Below are 10,000 nucleotides of genomic sequence, written 5' to 3'. Positions count from 1 at the left end.
GCTGCGTCTAGCCAGTGGTCAGCTGATGGCTGATGACCTGTCTGTCCTCTCCGGCGGCAGGGGCGCTGGAGGCAGTGGTGAGCTCTCTCCGCCCATCAGCGACCCGTCGCTCCGCCTCTACCAGTGTTCTGTCTGCAGTCGCTTCACCTCCGATAGCCTGGAGGCGCTGGGCGCCCACGTCAACGCAGAACGCACCCTGCCCGAGGATGAGTGGCGTGGCATTGTGGGAGATGTGTACCAGTGCAAGCTGTGCACCTACAACACCCAGCTCAAGGCCAACTTCCAGCTGCACTGTAAGACAGACAAACACATGCAGAAACAGCAGCTGGTGGCGCACATCAAGGAAGGCGGGAAAGCCAACCAGTGGAGGTTAAAGTGCGTCGCCATCGGCAACCCTGTGCACCTGAAGTGCAACGCGTGCGACTACTACAGCAACAGCGTGGATAAACTGCGGCTGCACGCCACCAACCAGCGACACGAGGCTGCCATTAGGCTGTACAAGGTACCAGTCACTCCTGTTGTAACACAACACCCCCAGCGTACACACGACAGCCATCAACACACCAAACAACGCAGCGGCATGATACAGTGATTATGCAACAGGGCCTAGGCCTCTTTAATAGCATGATGTCATCCAGCCAGTGGTTTGTAAGGCGTTGTTACGTGAGGTCTATTAGTGGTGGCCCTGTGTTTGTAGCAGGGTGTTAGAGATCGGCATTCTGGCACCACCTGGCTTATATTAGCCATTAACCAACAGGTAGAGCTGATTTAGCTCCCTCTCCTCTCTGCCTCTATCATCCCTCTCTCCTACCTCCTCCCTTCTCCACCTCGCTCTTTCCTGTAAGAGTGAAAGGAGAGAGTATTTTCACTGGTATTAATATGATGTCTGAAATCAAAGTTAATTGAGTTCTGTTATAAATTTAGATAAGCGTTGGCGGCATACTGTAGTCACAGACAGAAAGGCCACCATGCAACAGTGTCACACACAACACAACACACACACACACACACACACACACACACACACACACACACACACACACACACACACATCTTAGAACACTGTAAACATTATATAAACAGGTCCCTCAGAGACAGAGATATACAAATAGTTTACAGTGTGAAAAGATTGTTCGCCCAGGATCCTGACCTAAAGGATCTACTGCACTATATGAACCTAATGAGGATCTATTGACCAGGCCTAACAACATCTGACACTGTGTGTGTGGGGCGGTGTATGTGTGTGTGTCCTGTAGCTCAGCTCTTGGCTGTGTGTTCACAGCAGTTGATTTAGCGTCTGACAGTAACCAGCTCGGCTACATAAGACATTGGCAGCCATTAAATCATAATAGGGAAAAATGTGTTTTTATTAGCAATGATTAAAGGCCAAGGTACAAGACCAACTCCAGGGCAATTTAAAGTATAACCATATCAGTATAACTATTTATTTTCTCTGAAAAAGGAGACTAGGGTGAAAAGCAATCCTACATCATGCTCTTAGATAATAGTTTAGTTTATGGTGTCATACACACACACACACACTCACACACAAAGTCTATGGGTTTGTAAGTTATCAAACTGTGAGCAAAGAGTGAGTGAGACAGACAAGAGAAGGGAAGAGTAGCCGTCATGGGCAGAGAGAAGGGGGAGCAGAGAGAGAGAATGGAAGCCGTCGTGGCCAGAGAGAGAAGGGAGGATGATGTGGCCAGAGAGAGAGAAGGGGGGGTGACTTGGGCAGAGAGAGAGAAGGGAAGAGTAGCCGTCATGGGCAGAGAGAAGGGGGAGCAGAGAGAGAGAATGGAAGCCGTCGTGGCCAGAGAGAGAAGGGAGGATGATGTGGCCAGAGAGAGAGAAGGGGGGGTGACATGGGCAGAGAGAGAGAAGGGGGGGTGATGTGGGCAGAGAGAGAGAAGGGGGGGTGACATGGGCAGAGAGAGAGAAGGGGGGGTGATGTGGGCAGAGAGAGAGAAGGGGGGATGATGTGGCCAGAGAGAGAGAAGGGGGGGTGACATGGGCAGAGAGAGAGAAGGGAGGGTGATGTGGGCAGAGAGAGAGAAGGGGGGTGATGTGGGCAGAGAGAGAGAAGGGGGGATGATGTGGGCAGAGAGAGAGAAGGGGGGGTGACGTGGGCAGAGAGAGAGAAGGGAAGAGTAGCCGTCGTGGCCAGAGAGAGAGAAGGGGGGGTGATGTGGGCAGAGAGAGAGAAGGGGGGGTGATGTGGGCAGAGAGAGAAGGGGGGGGTGATGTGGGCAGAGAGAGAGAAGGGGGGTGATGTGGGCAGAGAGAGAGAAGGGGGGGTGATGTGGGCAGAGAGAGAGAAGGGGGGGTGACATGGGAAGAGAGAGAGAAGGGAAGAATAGCTGTCTGGCCAGAGAGAGAAGGGGGGGGGGGGTCCCAGAATCGCCTGTGGAATTTGGAGGCCTTGCTTTAAAACCCCAGAGCAATGGGAATGTGTGGACACCCTCCCTGGTTAGACGGAAGCTGGAGGATTTGTAGAGGTCTGGTCTGGTCTGTGTAACACTCCCTTATTGGTACAGCAATATCCTGTAAAAGAAAGATTGGCAGAATTACTATATTATATGGATGGATGGGGATAGTGTTATACATCATGTGGCTGATCTTCCATGTTTTTTACATTGTGCCAACATATAATAAAATGACGAAGAGATTGTTGTGCTCCCTGGGCCGTAATGCCTTTGTAACCCATATCTGTGGCGTGTGTGAATGTTCAGCTTCCTAGCGAGTGATATACAGTGCCTTGCGAAAGTATTCGGCCCCCTTGAACTTTGCGACCTTTTGCCACATTTCAGGCTTCAAACATAAAGATATAAAACTTTATTTTTTTGTGAAGAATCAACAACAAGTGGGACACAATCATGAAGTGGAACGACATTTATTGGATATTTCAAACTTTTTTAACAAATCAAAAACTGAAAAATTGGGCGTGCAAAATTATTCAGCCCCCTTAAGTTAATACTTTGTAGCGCCACCTTTTGCTGCGATTACAGCTGTAAGTCGCTTGGGGTATGTCTCTATCAGTTTTGCACATCGAGAGACTGAAATTTTTTCCCATTCCTAATTGCAAAACAGCTCGAGCTCAGTGAGGTTGGATGGAGAGCATTTGTGAACAGCAGTTTTCAGTTCTTTCCACAGATTCTCGATTGGATTCAGGTCTGGACTTTGACTTGGCCATTCTAACACCTGGATATGTTTATTTTTGAACCATTCCATTGTAGATTTTGCTTTATGTTTTGGATCATTGTTTTGTTGGAAGACAAATCTCCGTCCCAGTCTCAGGTCTTTTGCAGACTCCATCAGGTTTTCTTCCAGAATGGTCCTGTATTTGGCTCCATCCATCTTCCCATCAATTTTAACCATCTTCCCTGTCCCTGCTGAAGAAAAGCAGGCCCAAACCATGATGCTGCCACCACCATGTTTGACAGTGGGGATGGTGTGTTCAGCTGTGTTGCTTTTACGCCAAACATAACGTTTTGCATTGTTGCCAAAAAGTTCCATTTTGGTTTCATCTGACCAGAGCACTTTCTTCCACATGTTTGGTGTGTCTCCCAGGTGGCTTGTGGCAAACTTTAAACGACACTTTTTATGGATATCTTTAAGAAATGGCTTTCTTCTTGCCACTCTTCCATAAAGGCCAGATTTGTGCAATATACGACTGATTGTTGTCCTATGGACAGAGTCTCCCACCTCAGCTGTAGATCTCTGCAGTTCATCCAGAGTGATCATGGGCCTCTTGGCTGCATCTCTGATCAGTCTTCTCCTTGTATGAGCTGAAAGTTTAGAGGGACGGCCAGGTCTTGGTAGATTTGCAGTGGTCTGATACTCCTTCCATTTCAATATTATCGCTTGCACAGTGCTCCTTGGGATGTTTAAAGCTTGGGAAATCTTTTTGTATCCAAATCATGCTTTAAACTTCTTCACAACAGTATCTCGGACCTGCCTGGTGTGTTCCTTGTTCTTCATGATGCTCTCTGCGCTTTCAACTGACCTCTGAGACTATCACAGTGCAGGTGCATTTATACGGAGACTTGATTACACACAGGTGGATTGTATTTATCATCATTAGTCATTTAGGTCAACATTGGATCATTCAGAGATCCTCACTGAACTTCTGGAGAGAGTTTGCTGCACTGAAAGTAAAGGGGCTGAATAATTTTGCACGCCCAATTTTTCAGTTTTTGATTTGTTAAAAAAGTTTGAAATATCCAATAAATGTCGTTCCACTTCATGATTGTGTCCCACTTGTTGTTGATTCTTCACAAAAAAATACAGTTTTATATCTTTATGTTTAAATCCTGAAATGTGGCAAAAGGTCGCAAAGTTCAAGGGGGCCGAATACTTTCGCAAGGCACTGTACCTTTGGCTAATGCTGTAGAGGAGAGAGTCATCCCACCACCCTCTCCATGCACTCAGCTACCCTTGTACCCATCCACCCCCCCACCCCCACCACCCCACATACACACTGTACCGGCTGCACAAATCTGTTGGACAGATGCTGGCTTTAATGCGTTTGGCAGGATTCAGACTGTTTCACCCCTAGTCAGATGGCAGTAAAGCAGGAGCAGAGGAGAAAGAAAAAAATATGTCTTTTTTTTGACCAGAAAAACACCTTTTCTTTTATGTGTGGAGGTGAAAGACCCATGGGAGTGGCCTGCCTCTGCTCTGCTCTGCCTGCCCTGGCTTGGCCCCACACACAAAGAGAACAAAGTGTTGACTACCTTCCCATATGGGTCTAGAACACTGAGGATCTGTGAAACGGTGGAAGATGCAGACAAAAAGCATATTCAGACTTTATTGCTGCTTTGTAGCTCAGTAGAGATCTGAGGGGATTCGGGACGGAAGAGTTTCCAGACTTTACAACAGAAGGCCAGATGAGAGTAGCAGGAGGAGGGCTATTTCTGTCTCTCTACCCTTCCCTCTCTCTCTTCATCGCTCTCTCTGTCTCTCTTCATCTTCCTCTCTCCTCTCTCTGTCTCTCTCTCTACGCCCATATCTCTCTTTACCTACCCCTTGTTTTCATTTCCCTCTCTCTCTTCATCGCTCTCTCTCTCTCTTCATCTTCCTCTCTCCTCTCTCTGTCTCTCTCTCTACGCCCATATCTCTCTTTACCTACCCCTTGTTTTAATTTCCCTCTCTCTCTTCATCGCTCTCTCTCTCTCTTCATCTTCCTCTCTCCTCTCTCTTTCTCTCTCTCTACGCCCATATCTCTCTTTTCCTACCCCTTCTTTCCATTCCTCGCTCCCTCAGACGCAGACGCTAGTCCTAATGCAGGAAGTAACTTTTCTGAGGAACCAATCTGATCCTTCTTTAAGCTCATTGTCTCAGTTACCGCTTGGTTCATGTCGAAGGACTTGGTGGCTCCTGTTAATAACTTCTGGTTAATTGTAATTGATGCCATCAAAATGGACCACTAACACATCTAGAACACTCAAAATAGCATTCTGGATTCTGACTTTATAATTCCACAATAAATCTGAATGACTCTAGATTAGAACATTGATTGCAGGGTTTTGGATTGGATTATGCAAAAATAGAACAGTCTAGAATTCCAAACTAGAAAACGGCATAATTCCAAAATGGAACACAGTGTTTACCTGTCAAATGAAAATCCTTCTCTCCAAAGAGTTAACTCTTGGCAATGCAACTCTGCACTGCAAATGTGAGGTGTGAGCAGGCAGATGTTAATGTCTGGCTGTGTGATAGCTTGCGAGCTAGCCAGCTAGCTGCCCATGAGGTAGATCAGCCCATATTGAAGAGTACTGTAGCACGTACCATGGCGTGTCTATAGCTGGCCCAGCCTGTGTTTGGGTAGCGTTGAGAATGATGTAGAGAATGATGATGTATGGCAGAGATATGACTCTGGATAATAAACACAGGACTTAATACAGATGGGCAGGGTAGTAAATCTGTCAGTGTCATTCACAAGAGCTGGAGCGCCTGCCCGGGTACACAGTGTGTGGGGGTACTCAATGTGTGTGTGCTGAGTGCGTGTATTCTGAGTGTGTGTGCTGAGTGTGTGTATTCTGAGTGTGTGTGTGCTGAGTGTGTGTATTCTGAGTGTGTGTGCTGCGCTTTGAGGTACAGTAGGGATCATTTACAATGGAGAATGTTCATGGTCAGTGTTGCGTGGTACAGGACCACACAGAAACACAAACACACACACACACACACACACACACACACACTGCATTGACCGCACCAAACGATTACACCAACCAGCCGCACCTGTTCGTCAGATGGACCTCCTGACTTCAACCAGCCTCACCCTCACCCCTGACCCCCATATCTCTCTCTCTCTCTCTCTCTCTCTCTCTCTCTCTCACACACACACACACCTCCTAACCTTTCTGCCATCCTCCCTTACCCATCACATGTCTCTACCCTGCTCCCAAATCCAAAAGTCTGAACTGAGCTTGATTAAACTATTAATATACAGTATATGCCATGCTTTTATCCAAAGCGAGTTACAGTCCTGCGTGCATATACATTTTACTTCTCTACCTCCCTCCTCTTCTCTCTTTTTTCTCCCTGTCTTTCTCTATTTCTGCTCTCTCCTTGCTCCCTCTCTCTCTATGGTTTTCTGTCGTCAGTCAAGCAGAATGGCTTGTCTGGGGCCCTCCTGAATATTTCCAGATTTGTATTTTTCATTTCTTTTTCTTCCCTTCCTTCCTTTCCCTCTTTCCACCCAACAGGGACCCCAGCACGTATAATGCTCATCTTCATCATCACCAGGGAGGGAGGGAGGGGAAAATTGACTTATTTGAGAAAATGTGATTTAACAAGGGGAGATGGTGTGGTGAAATGGTGCCTCTCTCTCTCTCTCTCTCTCTCTCTCTCTCTCTCTCTCTCTCTCTCTCTATCTCTCTCTCTCTCTCTCTCTCTCTCTCTCTCTCTCTCTCTCTCTCTCTCTCTCTATCTCTCTCTCTCTCTCTCTCTCTCTATCTCTGGGGAGTGGCAGATAGGCCATCTCATTACCCATGATCCTCCTGGCAACGCCATGGCCAGCCGGGGAACAAGGGGGGGAATTAAATGAGAGAATGAGGAAAGGAGGAGGAGAGGGAGGGGACGGACTGGAATTTAATATTCATCAAAAGAAAAATATATTTTTTTCAATTTTCTCCCCCTCCTGCATATCAATGGACTCTGCTTTTTCTGTCCCTCCCTCTCATCTCAGACTGAGGTGGTAGGTGGTGGTTATATAGCTCTGATATTAACTGGCCAATCTCTCCTCAACCTTTAGGCGAGGTCAATCCTATTCTCTCATTTTTTCATCAAATGGCCCTATATATATGCAGTGTAATTATGGCCTGTCATTGGCTGGCTGGGATGGGAAATAGAAAGGGGATTGACTCCAGTAGATTTGCATAAAAACCCATTGTACTGCGGTGGAAGGAAGCGAGAGAGTGAAAGAGAGAGAGAAAGAGAGAGAGAGAGGTATATATACTACTGATGCATAGAGGTTATTTTTTGTTTTTTAAACAACTAATTGACCGACGTCGGTTCAATTATTTGAGTTCCATTTTGTTCGTTTTTTTTCTTCTTCCGTGAGCTGTGCAATGGAGTAGGGAGTTGTAGTTTCCAACAAGCCAATATTCTACTAAATTTAATCCAGAAAATGTGATAATACACTACAAAGACCGTAATCCATTGCGCGCCTACTTGTCCGGTCTGTGTGGGGCAGACACGGAGATTGAGAGAAGAGAGATGAACGCGCGATCGAGAGGGGCAGAGAGCAGTTGCTTCGAGGTATCTCTACCTGAAAATACATGATCAAAGTGATTGATAGTTGGTATTCAGCAGTCATAAAAGCATGCCTTATTTACTTTGAAGAACTACTAAAATGGTGATTGTGTCAGACAGCATAGAGATATGATGAGATGATAACTTGGAATGAAACAAATGTAATATACACAAATGTAATATTTAATCAAAGTAAAGTGAATAAGTGATGGTTAAGAAGTGACTAGCAGTAATGGACAGTCACTACCATCATGGGACTTATTGAATTGTTTTATTCTGTGTTGTTCCAGCATTCAACCCACATAATATGCATAGTGCATTTCATTTATTTCTTTTATTACCGAAACCGAAACAACCTCAAAAAGCACTCATCGCTCAGCGCTACTGATGCACAGCCTGTTTATGATACACACACACACACACACACACACACACACACACAGTACACACACACACACACACACTCACTTTCCAGTTGAATGTTAGTTTGATAACTGTTGTATTCTTGACTGTCTGACCAGTGGGGAGTGTGAGGTCGTTTTTCAGCTGTATTTCCCAAAACATAAGTAGGATCAGAGAGGCAGCACTTCACTGAAGCAGAGGGACAGAAAGAGAGAGATGCTATGAAAGAGGGAGAGAGCTCAAGTGGGGTTTCCTCTCAAAGAATCAACTCAAACTTTACATAGATATTGGTGTGGCTCTCTTCATGCTGTCTCTCTCTCTCTCTCTCTCTCTTTCACTCTTTCCCTCTACCCAGTCTAGTGGTGTAGGGTTGGGGTTAGTACATTACTCAAATCGTTTCCGTTTTCACCTGAGTCAGGATTACAATGGAAATCTTTCAGAGGTCCGAGGGTGGGGGTGATGCTAGTAATTAAAGACTAAAGACAGATGTGTGTGTGTGTGTGTGTGTGTGTGTGTGTGTGTGTGTGTGTGTGTGTGTGTGTGTGTGTGTGTGTGTGTGTGTGTGTGTGTGTTTGTGTGTGTGTTCAAATGGACAGGCTTCCCCCCCCTTCCCTAATAATCCTCAAAGATATGCCATTCACAATAATACTAGGAATCTCTCCTATTTCTTCACCACCACCAGATGGTCATCGCAGCATTGATATAAGCTTTGATTGAGAGTCACTATGTTTTGTTTAATTGCTATAGTTGATCCCCCTCCCCTTCTCGCTATCTCCTCTTTTCCTCCCCGAGGGAACACACAGGGCCGTCCTCAGCTCCGGTGAGCTGTGAGTTGGGAGATACCATTTTAGAGATGCTGTGACATTAATAGCCAGATGTGTGAACCCCCCCCCCCCCCCCCCCCCCCCGAGGGTCAGTTGGTCCAGGTCAGGGCGTTTGTCTGTGTGCAGGAGACTGTGGAGACTATCCACAGATCTACCATGACAGGTATGGGAACGATAGCAGGGGGACATAGTAAGGGAGGGCAGGAGGGAACAGATGAAGGGAGGGGGTTGCTTACAGACCACCAGAAGGGGGAAGGGAAGGGGAGGAGAGATAGAAGGGGAAAGGAAGAGAGATGGAGGGACAGAGTGGAGAAAGATGTAGGGATCAAGGGACATGGGAGATAGGTAGATAGAGGGAGAAGGGAGAGGAGAGGAGGTGGGATGGAAGGAATAGGGGGAGGAGAGGTGGATGCAGGGAGAGGGGGGAGGAGAGGGGGATGCAGGGAGCCAGGGGACAGGGGAGAGAGGTTGATAGAGGGAGAGGGGAGAGGAGAGGAGGGAGGGATGGAAGGAATAGGGGGGAGGAGATGTGGATGCAGGGAGCCAGGGGACAGTTGAGAGAGGTTGATAGAGGGACAGGGGAGAGGAGAGGGGGATGCAGGGAGCCAGGGTACAGGGGAGAGAGGTTGATAGAGTGACAGGGGAGAGGAGAGGGGGATGCAGGGAGCCAGGGGACAGGGGAGAGAGGTTGATAGAGGGACAGGGGAGAGGAGAGGGGGATGCAGGGAGCCAGGGAGCCAGGGGACAGGGGAGAGAGGTTGATAGAGGGAGAGGGGAGAGGAGAGGAGGGAGGGATGGAAGGAATAGGGGGGAGGAGATGTGGATGCAGGGAGCCAGGGGACAGGGGAGAGAGGTTGATAGAGGGAGAGGGGAGAGGAGAGGGGGATGCAGGGGACAGGAGAGAGAGGTTGATAGAGGGAGAGGGGAGAGGAGATGGGGATGTAGGGAGCCAGGGTACAGGGGAGAGAGGTTGATAGAGGGAGAGGGGAGAGGATGGGGGATGCAGGGAGCCAGGG

General features: G+C 47.5%; 1 protein-coding gene across 3 annotated transcripts in view; it reads left to right on the top strand.

Moving 5' to 3' along the window:
• The window catches only part of LOC139420319 (zinc finger homeobox 4), a 137,113-nt gene that overhangs the window by 41,744 nt on the left and 85,369 nt on the right, over nt 1-10,000 (top strand). For all 3 annotated transcript variants that reach the window (XM_071170286.1, XM_071170283.1, XM_071170284.1), the window contains exon 5: nt 1-502. This exon is cut by the window's left edge and continues 22 nt beyond it. In XM_071170286.1, the coding sequence (XP_071026387.1) occupies nt 1-502 (502 nt within the window). The remainder of the gene's footprint in view (nt 503-10,000) is intronic.

This window comes from Oncorhynchus clarkii, chromosome 11 (genome assembly GCF_045791955.1).
Source record: "Oncorhynchus clarkii lewisi isolate Uvic-CL-2024 chromosome 11, UVic_Ocla_1.0, whole genome shotgun sequence".
Taxonomy (NCBI): Eukaryota; Metazoa; Chordata; class Actinopteri; order Salmoniformes; family Salmonidae; genus Oncorhynchus; species Oncorhynchus clarkii.
Note: the sequence above shows the minus strand (reverse complement) of the source record. Positions and strands in the feature narration are given on the sequence as shown.